This window comes from Rattus norvegicus, chromosome 9, assembly GCF_036323735.1.
Source record: "Rattus norvegicus strain BN/NHsdMcwi chromosome 9, GRCr8, whole genome shotgun sequence".
NCBI classification, from domain to species: domain Eukaryota; kingdom Metazoa; phylum Chordata; class Mammalia; order Rodentia; family Muridae; genus Rattus; species Rattus norvegicus.
The window spans coordinates 17,059,435-17,084,083 of NC_086027.1; the positions used below are offsets into that span (position 1 = coordinate 17,059,435).

General features: G+C 42.3%; 1 protein-coding gene across 1 annotated transcript; it reads right to left on the reverse strand.

Moving 5' to 3' along the window:
• Positions 1-182: 182 nt before the first annotated feature.
• On the reverse strand, positions 183-22,360 carry LOC134480530 (uncharacterized). The gene is made up of 6 exons (XM_063268055.1): positions 22,250-22,360; positions 21,734-22,096; positions 7,470-7,629; positions 6,003-6,134; positions 5,152-5,335; positions 183-980 (listed from the first exon to the last, which is right to left on the reverse strand). Exons 2-6 carry the CDS (start codon positions 22,068-22,070, stop codon positions 975-977), a joined length of 819 nt encoding a protein of 272 aa, XP_063124125.1. The 5' UTR covers positions 22,071-22,096; positions 22,250-22,360; the 3' UTR covers positions 183-974.
• Positions 22,361-24,649: the final 2,289 nt, after the last annotated feature.

Here is a 24,649-nt window from a genome sequence, read left to right on the forward strand (position 1 = left end):
AAGGTGAAATTCAGAGTTGGAAACACAGTGCACAGTGACTGTATAAATGCCTGTGAATCTCAGTCTGACTGGGAAGTGATTTGATGCCCAGTTCCCATGAGAATGCAGAGATCCATCCCTCCCTGATAGCTGTGGGACTTCAGATGTTGACACTAATGATCAATAAAGAAGGTTCCTAAGAGTGAAGAGTTTAAGATTACTCCTTTATTGACCAGAATACATCCAATTTACTTGATAGTAACCAGATGCAGGTAGTAAATATATACAGTCTATATCCTTATCAAAATAGAAAAGCAAATGAACAAAACAACAACAACAGATAAATAATAAATCTTCAAATGAATAGAAGGAAAACCAAATAACCAAAACAATTAAAAATTAACCAAACTTTAAATAGAAGAATTGCGCTAAGCATTCTTTTGCTGCTCCTTTTGCAGAATAGACTTATAGCCTGTGGCTTGCCTTGGAGACATAGTAGACAAGCAGTTAGTGATGGTAACAATCTTTTCGAGAGGAGTGGAAGTAGGTCTGTTTTGTTGGAGTGGGGGTATTAAGGAAAAAGCCTACCAATACTGAGTATAAATGATATTACAGACTTTGTCACAAAGTCTTTCCAATGTTGTGAACTGATCTCCATGAAACTCTTCTGGATGACCCATCAGGACAAGTACAAATTTACACATGCACAGTCTTTCTGGATGACCAGCAGCTCTTGATTGATGTGCATCAGCACTTCTCTGAGTCCCTCAAAAAGTGCACATTTGTTGGAGAGGCTGAGGTGAAAGTACGGCCTATTCAATCCAAAGAAGTTAAACTAAAGGAGGAAAATGCAGTCCACAATTGCTATGGACACTACAGATGAGACACAATAGTGGTGTATTTGCTGTGCACACTTAGTTCTCCTCCTGTAGCTCTTCTCTCCAAGGGAGATCTTATCCTGGTCTGTGTCATGTTCGAGTTTCTGCTGGAGAATTTCAGACCTAGCAGAGCAAGGGAATAAAGATTTATTGAGTGGTTGTCAATTCAGCTCTCCCTCTTACATCAGCTCTATTCAGTTGGACAATCCAGCATGACTTGTCAGCTGAGGTCAGTCCCTGCATCCCCAAGTGACATAGAGTACCTGCGCTTGGATTTATATCTCAGCTTTTAACACTGCTGGAATTTGAACTGTGGACTATGCACTGTGCTGGGATTAAGAGAAAAATGAGCATTTTTCCCCACTGGTCCAGGTATATGACATTGAATAATAACATTGTAGCTATGTCTGAATCTGAGTTCAAGAGAGGTATGAGCAACGTAGAATACCATGTGGATTCCTTCTGGAGAACATGCCCAGAATTGAGGTGAAATTTCTGATTATGTTAGCACTGAAGGAACCCGTCTAGTTTCCATTTGTAACCACTGAGTCTGCAAATACACAGAGAAGCCATCTCACTTCAAATTCATGCTCACTGCATAGATCCTGTAATCACTGAGAATGTGCTCCATGTAAATCTTCCCAGCGTACACACGGACATTAAAGGTGATTATGATGTAGAAACAGAACAGCACCCCTGTAAGTCTATGGCTAGTGTAAGGCAATTTGTGAGAGGACAGAAGAGAAAATGTCCTCAGATCTTTCCGGAGAGATCACAGGAAGAAAGGAGTAGAACATAGCTAGAAATCCAGAGGATCATATATATTGTTTCATGGGCAAAATTCACATGAACTGTACCAGAACTATACTCTGAGTAGCTCCTTAGCTGCCTGAGGCTGAAATCCAGGTGGGTGGTCATCCACCCAAAGAGGGTATTTATATAGGGAAGGATATTCAAATGGCTTCTTCCAGCCTGTGTTCCTACCTGAACATTAATGCTTAATGTAAAGATTCCCCAGGATTCGCTGGAGGCATAAAAACAAATGTTGACTGGGATATGTACATAGTGGCCAGACCTATAGACAGCTCAGTCAGTGATGTGCTGTCCTCCCATAAACCGTCATAGACTCAGGGTTCTTTCCCCATTAACAATCTGGCTTAGCAAGTCCCAAAGGCTGTGTAGAGCTGTCTTGTTGCTCAGCAAAGGATCATATATTGGTGGTGGACTAGACTCTTGTTCTTGTTCACTCTTTCAGACTTTCCCCAAAGTGTGCAACTTCTTCTAATCGGAGCTGTCTTTACCATAGCCTGAGTGACTTCATGCCCAAAGTAGAATCATAGGAAATATCCATAACCAGGATCCAAATCAACAAATGTTCTCCCCGTAATGTGATTGTTCCACAGATAATTTGAATAAGTAAGTAAACGCTTGCATGGATTATCTCACACTGAATCAGAATCTATGGAAGGGCTCCATCGTATGGTACACTTTTACTCCTTGGCTGATGGACGTCTGGATAGATTCTCCTTCAAGGTTACTCTGGGACCACTACAACATTGATGCTCCCTAGTTGCAATGGCAATACCTACTCCTTGTTGTGGAATCACTGGGTTAACTAAAACTTCTGTTCCACTTTCTGAACATGGCTTCTCATAGGGCTACCTGTTCTTACACTGTCAGACCCATTTGAAGCTCATCATTTCTCCTAACCCATTGAGGCTGAAATTAACTGAGAGAAAATGATGTTGATCGACAGCACTTGCAGAATGCTACACAGATAACATAGAGGAGCGCTTTGGATTATCTGTGCACCTAAAGGGGTTCCTGAAACTGCCCTGTTCTTGCACCACAGCATAGCTATGGGACTTTTTCTAGATGACGATACAATTCCAAGCAACTCACATTCTCAATGAATAAAATCCAAGCCAAACTCCATGGGGAAGTTGTAGTGTGCCAAGGTAGCTCGAAAGAAATGGTAGCAGGCAATGTGGAAAGCAACCTTGGAGAAGACACAGTGAGTGACATAACCTTCCAGTGGGCTTTCACAATTCACAAAGAACAGAGAAGCAGAATAAACTCATGGATTTTTCTAGAGAAGCCTTGCCCTTACCTCCCAGTACTCCATTCCTTTGATGTGCTCCAAAGGATTTCAATGCAGATCAGTAGTTTTGCCCCTAATCACTTGAAAATCTAACTTTACAGGTGTTTTTGTGTCCTCTTTTTGGGGGTTGCATTTCTAAAGGATTTTATTGTCCTGCTTCTACACCGTAACAAAAAGGGACCTGCAAGCTCTAGGCCTGTACCATTTGTTACCCCTGTGAAACATGACTCACTTGAACATATTTCCACTCCTCCCCCAGACTTCACAAGATAATTCATTCTGAAATTTTTGGAAACAATAAATTAGTAATTTAAGTGTCCTTTTGCTGTACAGAGCTAGATGGAGATGCCAAATGACTGGGCAGCTCTATTTCATGTTTCATGGATGTAAAGTGAACGCTTAGAGTACTTTTCTCGTGAAACTTGGAAATAGAGGGAAACATACGTTCACTACTGCAAACACACACACACACACACACACACACACACACACACACACACACATATACCCACACACACCACACACACACACACACACACACACACACACAAACACACACACAAACACAGACACACAGATACACACTTGCATGCACAAATGAAAACTTTGCTCTTATGCAGCACATTTCCTGTTGAGTGAGGAATTAGTGGGAACAATGCTGTGTACAAGTCTCTTAGACACAAGTAAGATGTGCTGCCCTGGCCTGTACTCATTTCCACTTCAGGAAACCTTTCTATGCAGATACTTGCTGGTCCGACAAGTAAGTTACATGTTCTGCACAGATAGCCTAAACAACACAACATCAAATCCCCAAGAGAGATTTCTAGGAAAAGACTCCATCAAGCGCTATGCTGACTCATCATAGGCCCCTCACTAAAACTACTCTGTTTCCTTCATAGAAGACTTTGGAAGCACCAGAGGAGACAGTGACTCATGGTCAGTTCCCAGGAACATTTGATCACATTAGAGTTCCTGTGGTATTAAAACAACCTCAATGTCAGTCAGAAAAAGGCTAAATAAATAACATACAGTGAATTTTCTGAAATGCAGCACTGTGTACAATATTGAGAGGGAATCTATCCTGAAAGAATGCAGTGCCCATGATATAGTCAGCAAAGCAATGTCAGCAGAGGGTTGCACTCTAGGATTCCATGCAATATCATGGTGAAGCCAATAAGACAATCCAGAATCTTCCCTGGGGATAACTCTGTTCAGGTAAAGTGAAGAAATCTAATCCTTATTTTTAAAATAGCTGAATGGTTTAAGAATGTGTTGAGACAAATAAGAGAGGGGGCTCATCTTGGAACTGGACGAATGATGCAAAGACTGCTGGCCAGCACAAAACAGGAAGCTTCATGTTTGTTGAGAGACCTAGGCTTAAAGGACTAAGTTAGATAATGACTGGACAAAACTGCATGTCATGAACTGGCATCCCCGCATGCTCCCTAAGATGCAGGTCAGCACAGCAATGCAATTTTCTTGGTGAGAATTGGGGGTACATATGGATAACTTTGTTCTTGAAATCTCAAGTCTCTCATACCAACCCTCAGCCTTTGAGAAACCTTTTCCACATCCTTGCTCTTCTAACCAGCTTCAGGTTCTAAGGCCCAGTTATGAACTCTCCAGGAGCACTCAAATAAGACAGGACTGACATGCTGATACACAGGCTCTGTAGTTACCCAAGATCTATGAAGCATGAAGTCACCATCTTCATATACAGGGACATGAGGGGAGGAAGAACAAAAGCCACCACAAATGACAATGAGAACCATTTCTTTGGCATTTCCACCAGGCTCTCCTCCTTGAAAACTACTTACTTCCTGAGTCTCACACCATCCCTGTAAAGAAAATGGGCTCTGGGCTTTTGCTTCATCCCTCAAAGCCCTGCTCTAGTCTAAAGAGGGGCTCCCACATAGCACCCTCCATACATAATGGCATGTAGTGCTCTGCTGTGTGATCAACCTATCTCCCTTAATGAAGTGCAGATTCTCGAAGAGCAGGAACATTTGCTTTCGAAACATGCAGTTTCTTGAAAAGGGGCTATCTCCACAGAAAGCCTTGTAAACCATCACATGAATGAACACTTGGATGAGACCTAGGTCAGGACATGGATCAGTCAATAGACAGTTACATTGGTTTGTCTATGTTTATGGTAAGACCTGAGGACAACCTGACCCTGAGGCCTAACCCTACCTGCTGTTGCGTGGCACTGGGGTCACAGATGTTCATTCCGGCCTCTTCACAGAGCCTTTTTGTCTCCACAGAGAATGCTGGCAGTTCAGTCTGCTCCACCAGCAGTTCTCTCTTCACATTCAGCAAAATCTGTATATTGTTCTTCAATTGAGCTTGTTCACGCAGGAGCTGGGAGTGCCTGATGCTGAACCACAAACAAAAAATGGTAAATCCCAGCCAGCTTCTATTTGCCTGTCACTCCTACAAGTCCAATCATCCCTTCAAGGGTCCTCATCCTCAGAAATCCCAGAATAGAGCCACACTATGCAAGTTAGCACCAATTAGAGGAGGTCAAATCCAGAACCCACATTCCACATGAATCAAAGTACTTCTGAAAATCCTGACACTAAGACGGTTTATATAAATCAAGGAAGAAGAGATGGTCCATAAGGGAGCTCGTATGTCCATGGTATGGTGAAACCATCTTCACGTTGTGGGGAAAGCCCCTCTGAGGGGTAGTTGAAGACCCAATAGATATAGACTCTTTCCATGTGTTTCTCATGGATCACAGATCTTTAAATCTCCTGTCAGAGTCCTAGAGATTCAGAGTTGATTGATATTCCCATTATGGTGCAAACCTTTTCAATCTAGAGGAACTTTAACGGGGAAAATAACAATTGGAGGGTCTTCTACACCCTTCACATGTAGGACAACTGAGTCCAAGAGCTACAAATCTAAGACCCTTGCCAGGCGGCAGCCTTCTTGTTAAGAGTCAAACACCATGGAACCAGAGCCCTGACTTTTGTTAAAGTCATACAGGACAGAAGCATTCCCTGCCTAGTGCTGGGTTCTCATCTCTGTCAGCGACTCACCGGTAGGAACTGTTCACTTGTATGAGCTCCTTGTACCTCTCCATGGCATCACTTATTGAGTTGGTCATCATTTGCATAGCCATCATTCTCATCTCATGTTCAGATTGAAGGACTGGCAATTCGACATGCAGCCTGGGTTAGGTCATGGCCAAAGGAACAAACAACGTTTTGAACTCACGATTTCAGAATTAGGTGAAATGTAAATAAAAATATATAATAAAAAATTTCAAATTCAAGGAATGGTGGAAGGGAAGAAAATGGCAAAGTCAAAAACCAGACCAAAACCCAACAGTGAGTCTCAATCCACAGAAAATATTTCTATGTAAATAAGCAAACATTTGTTTTGAAATAAGGACTCCTTGGAATCCTGAGAGATATGGTTCTGCAAAGACTCACTATATAGGAGGGGCAGAGCCAGCCTGAGAGCTGCCTGTTTGGGAATAACAACTGTCAAGACCACAGTGACCATTTCTAGGTCACAATAAACAATCCCTGGATAGTTAAAAAAATAAAAAAACTAAAGATCAAAGCAGGTGAAACAAATTAGGTAAAATCAGAGTGTTCTCTCTATTACTTAAACTCAGTATGTTCCACATACTTGCTCCTTCAAAGTATTTGTACTGGTTAAGTTTATTATCCTGGGCACAGGACAACAGAGTCACGGTACCAGTTGGAGGGACCCGACCATCAAGAGCTGGCCAGGTGAGCATGATGGAATTCACTAGTTCAGGAAGAAGATTCCTCCAGTCTGTGCCACAGCTTTGGGCCCAAGAGAAAGCTGTGATGACATTTCTCTTGTTTTGAAAGCAGGTATACTCAATCCTTGGTTTCTATCGTTACATGAATTTCCAGAGGGCATAACTATGTTTGACAGGGAAGAGGATTTATAGCACCTCCTCCCCTCAGGAGAGTCCTGTGTGCCACCAAGGTATACAGAAGGAGCAAAGTGCTGTGTTGATCAGTGTGGGCCTCCATGTACTAATCACTATCATGACCTGCAAACTGTTGATCAAACAAATCCTCAGACCCATTCAAAGGTCCCAGACGTCCTGATCCAGAGTAAACCACCAACAAATACTGCCACATATATACACACCAACCCATTTCCAAACACATTTAGAATTCCAACTACATCCATGGAGGTGCCATAGAATCAGTGTATAATGAACAAATTCAGAGGAAAGAGTGATGACGTGCAGGCATTTCATTCACACACACAGTTGCAGCAAGTGTGACAAGGTCATTCTAGCTGTTGACAGAACCAATGCTAATCCAAGAGGCTCAGGGTCAAGTACAAAAGAGGTTGACCCTAAACACACAGCACCTAGCTCATCTCACAAGCAAATGCCTGCCAAATCTCCTTAAAATCCAGGATGAGAGGTGAAACTCTCTCGTGCTATGAGTAAATCTTGAGGTAGCAGAGAGAGAGCGCAAGACAGTGAACAGGTTACTGGGCACAATGACTACCTGTGGTCCCACTCATCATAGATATAAAGATCCAGGATTTGATAAAGTTCATCCCTCTCGAATTGACACTTCTGGATTTCAAATTTGAGTTCCTCCAGTTCCTTTAGACACTCCTCTTCCTTAGTGATGACATTTTGGGATGATGCCTTCCTACCAAAACCTGTAGACAGATAAACCCAAGTGAATTTGCATATTTGAACCAATGGGCAGAATAGATCATTCTGAATCCGAAAAGGAGGTGGAGGAAGGGGAAATGGTAGAGACTGGGTGAATCCCTGAAAGAGCAGAAAAGCTTTCTTAAAGGTTGATTCTTAAGCTATGTCCCTCTTCCCAACCTCTAATGCCATACACGTGCCACACTCACTATTACACAACCCGCGGCACTGAAAGTTATAATCTGACTGAGACATAAACATCTGCGACATTGTTATATCAGATATGGTGCAGATAATCCTGGAGTTCATAATGACTTCATAATGTTTAGCACCATCAAGCTCTAACCAAGTGTGGTCCAGCCCAAAGTGTCTGAGAACTCAATTCATGACTAGGGGTGCATCCTTCCTTGTTCTCGCCATCAAGACTTATGTAACGTACAGTAATCTAGAGGATGAAGTGCTTCAACTCCCAACCATGGATGGTCACATTGTTAATCTCACAGTGCCTCCTCCTGCCAATCATTGACACTCACAGTTAAAAAGCTTCAAGAAAAGACACTGAAGTCTTACAACTTTATGGCTTTCTCTCAAATTAAAGATCAGGAACTCCTGACTCTTGGTTTGCCTTTGAAAAATCCCAAGGCTCCTGCTTGTAAGGCCTAGTCTTAGAAGGCACATCTCAAAACTACCTCCTTGAGGATGTTCCCCAACTCTACCCACGACTCACCAAGCCTTCCCAAGAATGATTTCCTCCTTCCTGTTTCACTAGAGAGGGGGTCAGCTTCCTTCTGACCTGGTGCGGCCTCTCCTTGATCAACACTTTCCTTCCGAAATAGCCTGAGCAGCTGGCGAAACATGCCTGCTTGTGAACCCAAAGGGAACTGAAGTAATAGTTCTGTGACCAACACTGGTGACATCACAGAAGATTCTAGGGATCTCTTAGATACAATAGAGTGTCCAGTGAACGTCTTACTGATGATGTCACTGGAAAGTTCTATGGTCTACCTACTAACCAGCTCTCCCCAAACTGATGAATTTCTATTGGGACCCTGTCCTCCAGTCTCCCATGTGTCACTGGGAATACCATTTGGCAACCTCTATTTCAAAGCTAGATATGTTTCTCTGCTTCATTAGAAGTCAACAATGCTTTTGCTGCGGAGGGTTTCTTACAACCCTGAATTGGAGAACAGATTTTTCTTAGCACCCAAATCTCTAGGGACCAAGGAGGAGGGAGATTTTTCTTAAAAGTAAATCTACTACTCGAGACAATGCATGTGACATGTATTTCGATTTCTAAGCTTTTCCCTTTTTCTGGAGGCCAATATATTTCTTCTATACCTCTGAGTGTATAAAACCTGGAAATATTTGCTTACTGTGCAGTCCTTGAAAGCCGACATTGTTTCCATTTACATATCCATGTATTTCACAAAATCAATGGTCTATAATCCTATTTTTTTGCAATAAAAACTCCTTTTACTTGGGAACAGAGGGATCAACAACAGGGCATATATAAAATAATAAATTTCTGTCTGTTTTATATATTATGTAGGACATCCTCCCTTTCTCAAATATAACAAGACAATTAAATTGGACATCAGTGAGCAAATGTCAACCTGGACCTTGTGTTACTACATTGTAACTATATAGCCATCACTTCTCCAATATCCTTCTCTGTGAATAGACAAATCTAGGCATGAGAATATTGGGGACTACAACATGATCTTTTACTTGTAGCAAACATAAGAATCAGGAGGACGGGAAGGGAGTAGAATGGCCTGAGTTCAGGTTGAACCTCAATTTTAATGGGTCCATATGTTCAGGAGGGAGTCTATTTGGCATTGTGATATATGGATTCTGTCTTCTTATCATAGGTGTTATAATAATTCAACATGAATGTGTGCTATAATGCCAGCCCACCTCAGAGATGTAAGAGTGAAAATCATGTCTGACCTTTCTGGGAAGAACTCTGCCTTTTACTACCATCTGGAGTTATACAACATCACTATACAAAGCTCAGAAGAGAGGGGTGCAGATGTGCGTGCCTTAGAAGTTGAGGATCTTTTCTTCTGATTAGGGCACTTGTTTTTCCTATGTAATTTTCCCTTGCTCTTTTACTAATGATGGCTGACTTCTTTCCTGGCCTGAGGTAAACTGGAGTCCAATCTTTTGGATTACCGAAGCTTCTATTTTTGAGATGACAGTCCCACCAAGGGTCCTACTGCATACAGAAGGTATGAATAAGTCTCAGGGGCTGGAGTAAGTTAAAAAGTTCTGTGACAACAAAGAACTGATTAAGAAAACAAGAGCCCAGCTGCTCATCAAGATCACAGTTGTATGATAGTAAGAAAATGTGAATAGGGCATCAGGTGAAAAGATAAATTAATTAGGAGGTCATAGGCCTAGAAGAGGTAGCCTTTGCTCTCAGTGGAGCTGCCATTCTTTCTGCCATTCCTCGCCCTCTGCCACAGGACCAGAGACTTCCCCATACAACTGGCTGGCCTTGCCAAAGACCTGGCAGGGCTTCTCCCTGTAGAATAGGACACATAGAGTCCTTGAGGACTCACCAAGAGGTCTCCTCCACACAGGTTCCTTGTTGTCAAAGGGAAATGTTCCTGCAGAATCCTGCCATGGCAGCAGGAATTTCAACCTGGCTGCTCTTGGTCCAGCTCACTGGGTGCAGGCCTGAGGCCCAGGGGTATCTGGGGAAAGAAGCAGCAGGCACTACCTCACAGCTCTCTCTTTCTTGGATGCAAGTGCTAGGACTGTGATGGGATTTTTGTTTCTTTATGTGTTTTATCAGAAATACCTACAAAGCTGATTAAAGTTGCAACATGCCTTCATACCCAGATTCCAGAATGTTTTTACATCGTTGTTGTTGCTGTTTTATGTTTGGATTTTGTTCTTTAATCCCCTCAGGAAATTTCCCTGAGCTTAGAATGTTAAGCACATGCTCGGGAGGGATCGATTATTCAAGTTCGGCAAAGCTTTTGTTCTCACCATCACACCACAGATGATGCCATTACTTAATTTGAAATAAGAAAACAGTTATAAAGAAGTAAATTAACCTGCAAGCTATCAAAGAAGAAACACATCATGATTGTGGAATGGTACCCCAGTATTTTGTATTTCCTAAGTTATTTTTATTTTAAACTTTTTTATTGGATTTTTTTGGGTACATTTCATCGTTTTTAAATCCTTAAAGGTATCTTTTATTCCTCTCCTCCCATTTACAAGGTGGAATTTCACCTGTGATTGTTAGTCCAGATAGTTTGGTCAATGGCTTAGATATCACCTTGGCCTAGTTTCCTTGGCATAAGCTGAGTTAGAAGCCGGCTCAAAGATTCAGGACCAACAAATAATGAATTCCACTACATCTGGATACCTAGCCTCACAGCCAGGAAGGGACTGTATTTCCATTCACTATTTAAAAAAAGATGCAGTTCATTAACATATAAAAACTTTCTCAAGTGTATTAAAGTGTTTACCATCGTCATACAGTTTTTCAAATACCTGGCATTCATCTTTTTCCAAAACCTAAAATATCTTTCTTATTCACATTTTTTTGATTATTTTTGTTATTAGTATCATTTTTTTTAAATTTCAGTTTTTTTCATAGATATATATGTTTTATTCAAACGTTATTCCCTTTCCCAGCTTTTGGTCCATACCCCCCTGCCATGCCCTCTCCCATATGTATGGTCCCCCAATCCATGCCACTTAGAAACCCCTTCCCGGACATTTCCTTGCACTCAGGGTCCAACCTTGTTAAGAACAAGGGCTTCCCCTTCCACAGGTGCCCCAACAAGGATATTCTCTCCTATATATGCAGTTGGACCCCTGGGTCAGTCCACGTATAGTCTTTTGCTAGTGGTTTATTTGGTTGGCATTGCTGTTCTTATGGGGTTGCAAGCCCTTCAGCTCTTTGAATCCTTCTTCTAATTCCCATAAAGGGCGTCCTGTTCTCAGTTAAGTAGTTTACTGCCAGCACTGACCTCTTTATTTGACATGCTCTGGATGTGTCTCTCAGGGGAGATGTATATCCGGTCCCTTTCAGTAAGCACTTTTTAGCTTCATCAATCTTACCTAGTTTTGCTGGATGTATATATATGGGCCACATGTGGGGCAGACTCTGAATGGCTGTTCCTTCGGTCTCTGCCTTAGTTTTGGCCTCCATATCCCCTCCTATGGATATTTTTGTTCCCCCTTTTAAGAAGGAGTGGGAACATCTGCACTTTGGTCATCCTTCTTCTTGAGTTTCCTGAGATCTGTAGATTGCATCTTGGGTAATTCGAGGTTTTGGTCAATATCCACTTATCAATGAGTGCATACTGTCAATGAGGGGTGCTGAGTACCTGGAAGAGAATGGGGGACAAGAGACGCGAAGAAGGACGCCAAGACAAGAGTCTGATCAAGGTGACAATTTTATTTTTCCCCAAGGCTTAATTTGTACCATAAAAAGGGTAACACAGAGAGGAGAGAAGTAAGAAAATTTACCCACGCCAAGGACACAATATTCGTGTGGTCAGGGAATCAGCTGATGTTGACAGGTTGTCAGAAAACTCACAGGTTTGTAATATCTATTAGTCAGCAGGATGTTGGTTTTTCAGAAAGGTTACAGGTCATGACATTGGGTATCTTAACGTCACACGTTATCATATGATTATTCATCTTGACCACCACATTTGTATTAGTCTTCTGCAGCTGGCTGGGGATTTTCAATGAACCCAGTCATACTTAATGCTAACCATAATAATAACATCAATAATGGAGGGCTTCAAGGCCATCGCTCCCAAGACCATATCAAGGGTGCTTTTCTGTGATTGGATTGCCTCACTGTGGATGATATTTCCTAGTTCTTTCCATTTGCCTATGAATTGAACGTAGTCATTGTTTTTGATAGCTGAGTGGTACTCCATTGTGTAGATGTACCACATTTTTCGAATAAATTCTTCTGTTGAAGGGCATCTGGGTTCATTCCAGCTTCTGGCTATTATGAATAAGGCTGCTATGAACATAGGGGATCATATGTGTTGTTGTATGTTGGAGCATCTTTTGAGTATATGCCCAGGACAGGTATAGCTGTGTGCTCAGGTAGTGCAATGTCCAATTTTCCAGGAACGTTCAGACTGATTTCCAGAGTTCTTGTACCAGTTTGCAATCCCAGCGACAATGGACGAGTGTTCCTCTTTCTCCACGTCCTCGCCAGCATCTGTTGTCACCTGATTTTTTGATCTTAGCATCCTGACTGGTGTGAGGTGGATTCTTAGGGTTGTTTTGATTTGCATTTCCCTGATGACTAAGGATGTTGAGCATTTCTTTAGGTGCTTTTCAGCTATTCTATATTCCTCAGCTGAGAATGTTTTCTTTAGCTCCGAACTCCATTTATTAACAGGGGTTTTTGGCTCTCTGTACTCTAACTTCTTCTGTTTTGTGTATACTTTGGATATAAGCCCTCCATCAGATGCAGGATTGGTAAAGATTTTTTCCCAATCTGTGGGTTGCCTTTTTGTCCTAATGACACTGTCCTTTGCCTTAAAGAAGCTTTTCAGTTTTATGAGGTCCCAATTGTCGATTCTTGATCTTAAAGCATAAGCCATTGGTATTTTGTTCAGGCAATTTTCCGTAGTGCTCATGTCTTCGAGACTCTTCCCTACTTTTTATCCATTACTTTTAGTGTATCTGGTTTGATGTGGAGGTCCTTGATCCACTTGGACTTAAGCTTTGTACAGGGCAATAAGAATGGGTCAACTTGCATTCTTCTACATGTTGACCTCCAGTTGAATCAGCACCATTTGTTAAAAATACTATCTTTCTTCCATTGGATGTTTTACCTCCTTTGTCAAAGATCAAATGACAATAGGGGTGTGTGTTCATTTCTGTGTCTTCAATTATGTTCCACTGATCTGCCTGTCTGTATGCCAATACCATACAAGCTATTGCTCTGTAATACTGCTTGAGGTCAGAGATGGTGATTCCCCCAGAAGGTCTTTTATTGTTGAGTATAGTTTTGCTGTCCTGGGTTTTATGTTATACCAAATGACGGCAAATTGCACTTTCTACCTTTATAAAGAATTGAGTAGGAATATTGATGCTGATGGCATTGAATCTGTAGATTGCCTTTGACAAAATGGTCATTTTTTACCATATTCATCCTGCCAATCTATGAGCATGGGAGATCTTTCCATCTTCTGAGACCTTCTTCAATTTCTTCAGAGATTTGAAGTTCTTGTCATACAGATTTTTTACTGGCTTGGTTCATGTAACAGCAAGTTATTTTATATTATTTGGGACTATTGTGGAGGGTGCCATTTCCCTAATTTCTTTCTCAGCCTGTTTACCCTTTGAGTAGAGGAAGGCTACTGAATTGTTTGGGTTAATTTTATACTCGGACAGTTTGCTGAAGTTGTTGATCAGGTTAAGTAGTTCTCTGGTAGAATTTTGGTGTTGCTTAAGTAGACTATCATATCATCTTCAAATATTAGTGTTTTGACTTCATCCCTTCTAATTATTTCCCTTTGACCTACTTTCGTTGTTTGATTGCTATGGCTAGGACCTTAAGTACCATATTGTACTTAAGTAGGGAAAGAGTGGGCAGCCTTGTCTAGTCCCTGATTTTAGTGGGATTCCTTCAATACTCTAAGTTTAGTTTGATGTTAGGTACAGGTTTGATGTATTTTGCATTTTCCTATATTTAGATTCAGGCCTTCAATTCCTGATCTTTCCAGGACTTTATTAATGAAAGGGTAATGAATTTTGTCAAATGATTTCTCAGCATCTAATGAAATGATCATGTGGTTTTGACTTTGTTTATATGATGAATTTCGTTGATGGACTTCCGTATATTAAACCATCCCTGCATCCTTGCCATGAGGCCTACTTGACCATGATGGATGATTGTTTGGATGTGTTCTTGGATTCAGTTTGCAAGAATTTTATGAGCATTTTTGATCAATATTCATAAATAAAATAGGTCTGAATTTCTCTATCTTTGTTGTATCTTTGTGTGGTTTAAGTATAAGAGTAATTGTGGCTTCATAGAAGGAGTTTGGTAGTGCTCTGTCTGTTTCTATTTTGCGGAATAATTTGGACAGTATTGGTATGAAGTCTTCTATGAAGGTCTGATAGAATTCTGCACTAAATCCATCTGGTCCTGGGCTCTTTTTGGATGGGAGATGTTTAATAGCAGTTTCTATGTCTTTATGAGTATGGGGTTGTTTCGATGGTTAATTTGTTCCTGATTTAACTGTGGTACCTGGTATCTGTATAGAAAATTGTCCATTTCCTCCACATTTTCCAGTTTTGTTGAATATATGTTTTTGTAGTAGGATCTGATGATCTTTTTAATTTCTTCAGATTTTGTTGTTATGTCTCCCTTTTATTTCTGATTTTATTAATTTGGATACACTCTCTGTGACCTCTGGTTAATATGGCTAAGTGTTTATGTATCTTGTTGATTTTCTCAAAGAACCAGCTCCTGGGTTTGCGGATTCTTTTGATACTCGGTTTTGTTTCTTCTTGTTTGATTTCAGCCCTGAGTTTGATTATTTCCTGCCTTCTACTCCTCTAGGGTTTATTTAATTTTTTCTAGAGCTTTTAGGTGTGCTGTCAAGCTGCTGACATATGCTCTCTCTTATTTCTTTCTGCAGGCACTCAGAGCTATGATTTTTCCTCTTAGCATTGCTTTTATTGTGTCCCATAAGTTTGGGTATGTTGTATCTTCACTTTCATTAAATTCTAAGAAGTCTTTAATTTCTTTCTTATGTCCGCCATGACCAAGTTGTAATTGACTTCAACTTCCATGTATATGTGGGCTTTCTGTCCTATTTGTTGTTATTGATCAGCAGCCTTAGTCCGTGGTTTTTTGATACGAGGCATGGGATTATTTCTACCTTCCTGTACCTGTTGAGGCTTGTTTTGTGACCAATTATATGGTAAATTTTGGAGAAGGTACCATGAGATGCTGATAAGAAGGTATATCCTTTGGTTTTAGGGTGGTGTGTTCTATAAATATATGTTAAATCCATTTGTTTCATAACCTCTTAGTCTTTCTGTGTCTCTGTTTAATTTCTGTTTCCCTGATCTATCCATTGATTCAAGTGGCGTGTTTAAATCTCCTACTATTATTGTTTGTGGTGCAATGTATGATTTTTTTGAGCTTTAGAAAGGTTTCTTATTGTTTAGGGACACAACTGCTATATACTTGACAAATATAGCAATCAACCAGAATATCCGTAGAAAGCAGGTGACTGTTGGCCACATGAGGATGAGTTTCTTTCAAAGATCATCATGATTTTTGGTAAGATCTTCCCTGTAATTGGTGGCATGGCTTCCCACAAACATGGTCCAGTTGTCTACAATCTCCTCCTTGGTCAGCATCTCATCCTTGTTCTTATCTGACTAATACACCAGATGCTGGGCCTCAGCCTGTGCCTGGTCATAGTCCTGAGGGAGGACCCAGTGGTGAATCTCATCCTATTCCAGTTTCCCATCCTTGTTCAGATCTGGGAAATCATTGAACTGCTCCCCAGACAAAACCCAGTCGGTCTCAGGGCAATTGTCCTCGTGAGAAAAAGATGTCCACAATGTACTCATCCTGGTCCACAAACCATCCCTGTTCTTGTCGATATTCTCCAGCGTTTCCAGAACTACAATCTCCTTCATATGTTCTAAATCCTCTTAGTGCAGAAAAGCAATGAACCAGTCCTGAGTAGCTGTCAGGTCACCGTCAAGGCCTTAAACCTCCTCTCATCTCGTGGAGGCAACTTTTTAAACTTGTGATGATCAGAGCTATCTTGGAATTCAGCAAGGTTTCCCAGGTAGTAGCCATAGGTAGCCTGCTTGTATTCTTCCCAGGAGATTTTTCATCTATGTCCCTATCATAATCCTTCCAGAGTTTAGCCACATTTTGGTTGATGTATCTTTTCTGTACCTGTTTGATCCAAACTTTCAGGTCCTCAGTAGTAACAAGGCCGCCTTCATCACTGTCGATTGGATCAACAATTTTCCCCAGCCTCTCCTGCTCTCGTTCAGGATTAGCTATCAAAGGTCTTGGAGTCCTCCTTGCCCAGGAAGACCTCAGGATCGTACAGGAAGCTGTGCTTATTCTCTGGTGGCCATTCGCCCTGCTCTGAATCAGGACAAACCATGTGCTCCTTGCTCATCATGCTCTTGGCCCTTAACGCCAGGTCCAGTGCCAGCAGCAGCCCGTGGAGAGTCCCAGGCTGACACCATGTACCACAGTCGCGATCAATGGGAGGCAGCAGGGAAGTAGGGGCTCAGAGCAGCTTATCCGCTGTCCCTTCCCCAGAGAGGTCTTTTGTTACATTTCAAATGTTATCCGTTTTCCTGGTTTCCACAAAACCCCTTATAAAACCCCCTCCCCCTTCTACTGTGAGGGTGTTACCACACCCACCCAAACACCCAGGCCTATCTGCCTCCCTGTTCTGGTTTCCCCTACACTGGGGCATCAAGCCTTGACAAGACCAAGGGCTTCTCCTCCCATTTGTGCCCAAGAAGGCCATCCTCTTCTACATATGCAGCTGTAGCCATGGGTCCGTCCATGTGTACTCTTTGGATGGTGGTTTCGGTCCTGGGAGCTCTGGGTGTTTCTTAGTGTTGTTCTTATGGGGCTGTAAACCCCTTCAGCTCCCTCAATCCTTTCTCTTACTCCTCCATTGGGGACCCTGCTCTCAGCTGAATGGTTGGCTGTAAGTATCTGCCTCTGTATTTGTCATGCTCTTTACCCCACTCTTTTGAGCAGATCACCACAGAGCAACGAAGACGTATTGTCTTGGCGTGATGATGTACAGACAAATAGATGATTTCTTAATTCTTATGATGATTCTATAAGAGTTCCTAAAATTAGATTAGTAATTTTAAGCTCCTTTATAATGGGACAGCTATTATGTTTTCTCTGGTAATCAAAATTGCATTGAGAACTCTTCCTTCTTAAAGTTTCATGAGTGAATTGCTTCTGCAATACCAAGCAGGCATCTACAAATTAGAACCCATGCTAAGAGGGTATAAACCAATTAACCAAAGTTCATAAATAGAGAACTAATGATTTACTATAGGTGCAAGGACTTTACGTAAATAATTGACTGGATTTGCCTATAGGCAATTTCACTTATTCTTTTCTCATAAAAATTACAGCTTTTAACTCTCCATGAACATGCAGAGCCAGTGACAGATGGTGACGGTTTATCCTGATGATTACTCTTGATGGATATGCATGTAAACATTCTCTGTCGTAAACTGATTATCCAACTTATGATTTGAATTCCTGTGCAAACTTGTGGTGAACTTTTCACCATGTGATGCTGTGTTCAGAAAGATATACAAATGTTGAGGACAAAGAGAGAGAAAGCTTTTTAGACAGAACTGAACTGAAGAGAACAGAACTCAAGAAGAACTTAGAAGTAAAGGCCTAGCGTTGAGAGTAAGGCATTGAGAGTAAGGAAATTATTGTGTCATAAGAGCAAGAGGAAAGGAGATAAGAAGAGAGCAAGGAGAACCTTATAAGTCAAACTTTATGGAGGCAAACCTTTGTAGAAATTTTAGGAAAACGGAAGAACTTATAAATAAAGGTTAAAATCACTGCTCTTCAGTCTTCAGCCTGGCTCACTGGCTAGCCTCTGCTCTTCAGTCAGACTCACTGGCGAGCCTCTGCTCTTCAGTCAGGCTCACTGGCTAGCCTGTGCTCTTCAGCCTGGCTCACTGGCTAGCCTCTGCTCTTCAGTCAGACTCACTGGCTAGCCTCTGCTCTTCAGTCAGGCTCACTGGCTAGCCTCTGCTCTTCAGCCTGGCTCACTGGCTAGCCTCTGCTCTTCAGTCAGGCTCACTGACTAGCCTGTGCTCTTCAGCCTGGCTCACTGGCTAGCCTGTGCTCTTCAGCCTGGCTCACTGACTAGCCTCTGCTCTTCAGTCAGGCTCACTGGCTAGCCTCTGTTCTTCAGTCAGCCTCACTGGCTAGCCTCTGCTCTTCAGTCAGTCTCACTGGCTAGCCTCTGCTCTTCAGTCAGGCTCACTGTCTACCCTGTGCTCTTCAGTCAGTTTCCCTGGCTAGCCTCTGCTCTTCAGTCAGGCTCACTGGCTAGCCTCTGCTCTTCAGTCAGGCTCACTGGCTAGCCTCTGCTCTTCAGTTAGGCTCTCTGACTAGCCTCTGCTCTTCAGTCAGGCTCACTGGTTAGCCTCTGCTCTTCAGCCTGGCTCACTGGCTAGCCTCTGCTCTTCAGTCAGACTCACTGGCTAGCCTGTGCTCTTCAGCCTGGCTCACTGCCTAGACTCTGCTTTTCAGCTGGGCTCACTGGCTAGCATCTGCTCTTCAGTCAGGCTCACTGGCTAGCCTCTGCTCTTCAGTCAGACTCACTGGCTAGCCTCTGCTCTTCAGCTAGGCTCACTGGCTAGCCTCTGCTCTTCAGCTAGGCTCACTGGCTAGCCTCTCCTCTTAAGCTAGGCTCACTGGCTAGCCTCTGCTCTTCAGTCAGGTTCACTGTCTAGCCTCTGCTATTCAGTTAGGCTCACTGGCTAGACTCTGCTTCTCAGCTGGGCTCACTGGCCTATGGGGCCCTAGCACATCGCTTAACCATCTGCTCATGACTGCCTGACCACACTGACCACCTGACCGGTCGCCCTGACTTCTTAAAGTCATTCCCTAGAAAGAGCACAAGAAACCAAAGAGAAACACCACAGCAAACTTTTGCCATGGGCTCTGCTTTAACCTTAAGTGCTTTCATTATTTCTTTAAAAGAGTGAAATATAATTTCGGCTATTCATATGGCCAAGAGAGCTGTGCAGTAGTCATTGCTTTAGGGAATTTGGTGCTAAATCAAAAGATTCCTTTATTCTATCACGATGTTATCTGTATGCTGTAAGATGTATGTTTAGAAAACACAACACCAAATTCCTAAAATCTAGATGTTTTAAGACATCAGCTCATGGAGAAACATAACTGCTTCCTATCTAGACTGGGCTTTTTTGCTATACTGCAGGTACAATCAATTTTCCACACTACTTCCATGATTTTCAAGAATGATTAAGAGAAAAATAAGTTGAACATAATGGCCAGAAAGGGGGTTCTGTCAAGTTGTCTTATGTGAGACAAGATACCAAACTATGATGGTAAACCTAAAACCACCTGTTCCCAAAACTAACAGAACTTACAGAAAATACATACTTTCTTATCATTCCTCCTCCCCAATGATCAGTGATTTAATGAGCACCTACTACGATCCTAGCACTGTGCATCTAAGTGTGTAATGGTGAATAAAAAACTTAATAAAAAGCCTCATTAAGGAATAAAGAAAAATGAAACATAACTCTGAAACTAGGAATTCAATATAAGCAAAACCACCATTTCTTCAACTGGTGATTTCTGAAAACTTCATCATTTTTTCCATGGGCTTCTATAGTAATGATACTGAGTCTTGATTTGGTAAATCACAAAAAGCAAGTCACACTTCTTGCTTGGCTCCCTCAACTGTCAAAGGGAACAACACTGTTGCTGTCCATTGTGCTTCCCTATCAATCCTGCTATGGATGGTAATGAATTCCAGTCTTTTCAATGTGAAAACAGGCCACCACTTGAGGGCAAAGGTTATTAAAATTACCCAAACCGGTATATTCTCTAAAATTTTTACATAGCATTTTACTGATATCACAATGTAAATTCACCACAAATATTTAACCAATGAAAATATTGAATAGCTCTGCAAATAGGAGCGATAATCATATATACGTGAAAACAACTATCATGGAAACAAACGACGTAATAGGAGAAAAGATACATCACGAAAAGCTACACAAGCAGCAAAAAAGACACTACATTTCTTGGTTTAAAAGTTAGGAGATACACTTGATCTTTAAAGACAGACAATGTACTTGATCTTTAATCCCTTTAACTGTGCCCTGTCCACATAGAAACTGCAGTAGATGACAATCTTTTGTAAGATTTATTTATTTATATGTGAGACAATGCATCTGTCTTCAGACACACCAGAAGAGGGCATCAGTACTCCTTACAGATGGTTGTGAGCCACCATGTGGTTGCTGGCATTTGAATTCAGGACCTCTGGAAGAACACTTGGTGCTCTTACCCACTGAGCCATCTCTCCAGCCCTCACAACGGCCTCTTACACAGCATCACAGTGGTCTATTTCACTAGATGGCTCCAGGATGATAACAGAGAAACTTTCACAGTTCCTGAGCACTTCTGAGTTCAAACACCACCAGTGCCCACTCTGTGCTGTTGGCACATTCTGACCTTCTCCTAAGGGTTGTCAGCCAGAAAAGGGACGGGTTAGCCCCAGACAGCATTCACTGCCCAATCCTAAAAACCCCCTCGATTCTGAAAAAGCCACAATCCATGCTTGCTCCATATTTGAGGAAGCCAAATGGTTGATCTGGCTCAAGGCTCTACTTTTCTTAGCTCATCAACTTTCTTTTTCCACTTCTTGTCACAAGAAGTACGTTTTTATGCTGCAACTACACTGCAATGTTTGAAGGAAACCACCATCAACTCTGGGTGCCACCTCTTGAAATTTAAAATTCACAAAACAATTCATGGCTTTCTAATCAGCACCATGGACAATAAACAAAAACAAGCAAAACCATTCCAAAGGAACTTGCTGATCTGGAGGCCTGCTCATAGCAGGCAGGAAAGAATTAAATTAGGCAGAACTGTAATCTGCATAAATTGCCTGAGGTTTTAAGAAAATATATTCCCATGATCCCCATCCTTTAACATACAATAGAAACATTACAGGGAGTGTGCCACCAGGATAAGCTGCCTCTGAAAAGCCTGTCCTGCCCTGGCAGGTACAGGTCATTTAATTCTAAGTCAATCTGGAGAGAGGTGACAGCCCCAAGTTGCTCTGGGGATGTCAGAGCACAACTCTCATGCACACTCCAGAGCACCTCTACACTCTTTCCCAATGCCATAGGCTTTCCAATCCCTGCTTCAGCTCTCCATACATCCCTGAACCCTCCCTCCCCCTACCCAGTGGGCTCACTTTGCATTGCCTCCTTCTGCCACTGCTTTCCCAGGACAGGGGGACCAGGTTGGGTGGGGGGCAGAACCAGTCCAAAGAGGGACGCGGGTCTCCTACCTACCTTGATTCTGCTGCTCTGGGGCTGCAGCCCGCCCTGCTTGCTGCTTGCTGATTGCTGTTCCTGGGGACCAGACCGGAGGTTGGGCTAGGGGTCCCCGCGAGCTCCATGCCTCAAGGTCCCCTGGCAGGGCTGGCCTGGGCTTCTTCCTTGGACACTGCGAGGCTGTAGTCTCTGTTGGAAACGCCGCCGCTGTCATGGGGCGCCCTCCCGTGGCCGAGATGATGCCCAACGCCGCTAAGGCCCCCTTCCCTGTCCGCTTCTTCTTTTCTTTTTTTTCTTTCTCTTTTTGCTGGCGATGTGGCGCCTGCGAAGAGCTCGCCTCCAGGAAGGAGGACATCGTGGAGGCAGAATCACCTCTGGGGCCTGCCGGGGTCAGAGAGGGAGAGAGAGGAGTCAGCTTGGGCGGAGGCGCCCTGGCTGCGGGCACCTGCGGAAGGAAAACTCGTCCAGGCACACGCGCTGCTGCGGGCGCCAAATATAACGCTAGCGCCCCGCCCCCTCAGGCCCTGCGCTCACCCACGAGCTCCGCGTGCCCTGAGGCCCGGCTGGGGCGAGGTCGAAGGGCGGGGTGGGAAGGACACGTGTGCCCACTCCAAGGTGCAGGCAACACCGGGAGGCAGGACACCCGGAAGCGCATGGTGCAGAATTCAGGGATCCAACCAGGCGCGTCAGTCCCCTCTCAAGGCTCTGTGGATGCGAGGGCGGCTTCTTCAGGCCTCCAGGTCCACCACGAAAAACCCGCGGGCATCACAGCTGGAGCTTCCAGGTGCCCCAGGCTGGAGGCTTGGGCATGGCGATTGTGGTTGCCACTCTCCTAGGCCGGCTCAGCAGGGCACAAGCCACCACCTGCTGTCCTCACCTGAAGGCATCCTGATGGGGCTGAGAGCCCACATCCAGCAGGCGAGCCTCAGTGCTCAGGGCCATGGTCTTGGGTCTGCACCTTGTTGCCAGCGTCTCACACATATGGTGGCATCACACATATGGCTCCTTCTACCAACCGCCACTAATCACCATTTGGACATTCCATCACAGTGTTGTCAAGAAGAAAGATGCAAACAAACACGAAAAGAATGAAATTTAAAATCTTTTTTATCAGGTTGGAGAGATGGCTTGGTGGTTAAGAGCGCTGCTTCTCCATTGCTCCCAAGTTCAATTCCCAGCAACCACATGGTGACCCACAACTATCTGTAGTGGGATCCAATGCCCTCCTCTGTCTGAAGCTCTCTTCTGAGATGCAGGCACACTCGCACACAGAGTGCTCATGTACATAAATAAATAAATCTTTAAAAATAAAACCTTCTAATCAGTTAATGTATCTACATCTAGAAGCTAGAAAAGGGTCACAGCACTATTAAAAATAACTCAGAAATAGTAAAGGGATGTATGAGAGTCACAAAATTCACTGGGCAAGATGGTGTATACCTGCAATCCCAACACTCACAAGGCTGAGGTAGGTGGATTGCCTTGAGTTCAAGGCTAGACTAAAGTGTGAGACCTCGTACTAGAAAACAGAACAATTGGGGAGGGGATGGAGAGAGAGACAGAGAGACAGAGAGACAGACGAGACAGAGAGACAGAGAGACAGAGAGGGAGACAGAGACAGAGAGACAGAGATAGATAGATAGATAGATAGATAGATAGATAGATAGATAGATAGAGAGAGAGAGAGAGCTTGATGTCATTTCCTGCACTGATGACAAGCTACTGAAGAATGTGAATGTCTCCTATCAAGCACAGAGAGTGCTAATGACAGAATGGGTTTCTTATTAAGATATCATAAAATGTAGATGGAAAAGTAAAGGAATGTATAATAAATAAAAGAGAAATCCTAAATTTGGAAAGCCTAAATTTAGAAGACTGTATAAGTTTAAGTCATAGGGGAGGGGATGAGACGATGTGGGGGGAGAGAATAATCACAATAAATTATATATGTGTATGAAAATGTTAACTAAGAGCAACCAATGAAAAGAGAAAAGCAGGTTTGTTTACGATGAAATTGAGTTCCCATATGACACTATATAACATTTTGTGAATGGATTATATGAATTATCTGCAATAAAAAATCAATTGTTATTAAAGATGTGGTTGTGTTCATATTAATTTCAAGTGTTTTAAACTCTTTTTTATTTGCTTATTTATTGATTGATTTTTTTTAAGATAGGGTTTTCCTATGTAGACCAGGTTGACTCAAAAAAGAGATCAACCTGCCTAAGCCTCCAAAGAGTTAGGATCAAAAGTGTATACACACACATGAAATTTACATTCTTAAAGTCATAAAAAATAACAGCTATCAACTTGGTACAATTTTTGAACAGTGATCAAGTGAATAGAAATATCAGAAACACATGTAAGGCATTAGGTTACTGTTGTTAAAAGGATCTTCAGCAGCATATATAATTCAAATCATCCAGGAGATACATTGTGAAAAAAAACATGAAACTGGGTAAAGATGATTTAAATTTTTTAATCTATTAAAAATTTTAAAGTGCATTCGATATGAAAGCTCTAAGTGATATACTTCACACTTTTGCTTATATACCATCTTCAATTTTATGTGCATTCTGCAAATATTGTCCATGTTTATTCAGGCTCTTATTATTTCCCCATGACTGATAACATTCACAGAAATCATATTGAGCAAACTGTATATGTTGACGTATAATAGAATTGTATTCTACACAGTATAGCATAGAAATATGTATACATAACTTCCCATATGTGTGTATATACATATGTAAATGGCTCAAGAAAATGAGTATCACTTTATCATTGTGGTATTATTGTCATCAAAATCCTGAGAACATTGAAATGGCATCAAATAGTGACCAGATCGGCAAAAAAATCCACAAAATAAAACTCTTTTTTTTTAAAGATTTATTTGTTCATTTATTATATATAAGTACACTGTAGCTGTCT

What these genes read in the sequence shown, in the direction of transcription:
- LOC134480530 (XM_063268055.1), bottom strand. Translation starts at nt 22,070, where the DNA reads ATGTCCTCCTTCCTGGAGGCGAGCTCTTCGCAGGCGCCACATCGCCAG. An exon ending in CCCAGAGCAGCAGAATCAAG is followed by an intron (nt 7,630 to 21,733) that starts GTAGGTAGGAGA and finishes ATCTGTCTACAG; the next exon opens with GTTTTGGTAGGAAGGCATCA. An exon ending in CAAGTGAACAGTTCCTACCG is followed by an intron (nt 5,336 to 6,002) that starts GTGAGTCGCTGA and finishes TTTGTGGTTCAG; the next exon opens with CATCAGGCACTCCCAGCTCC.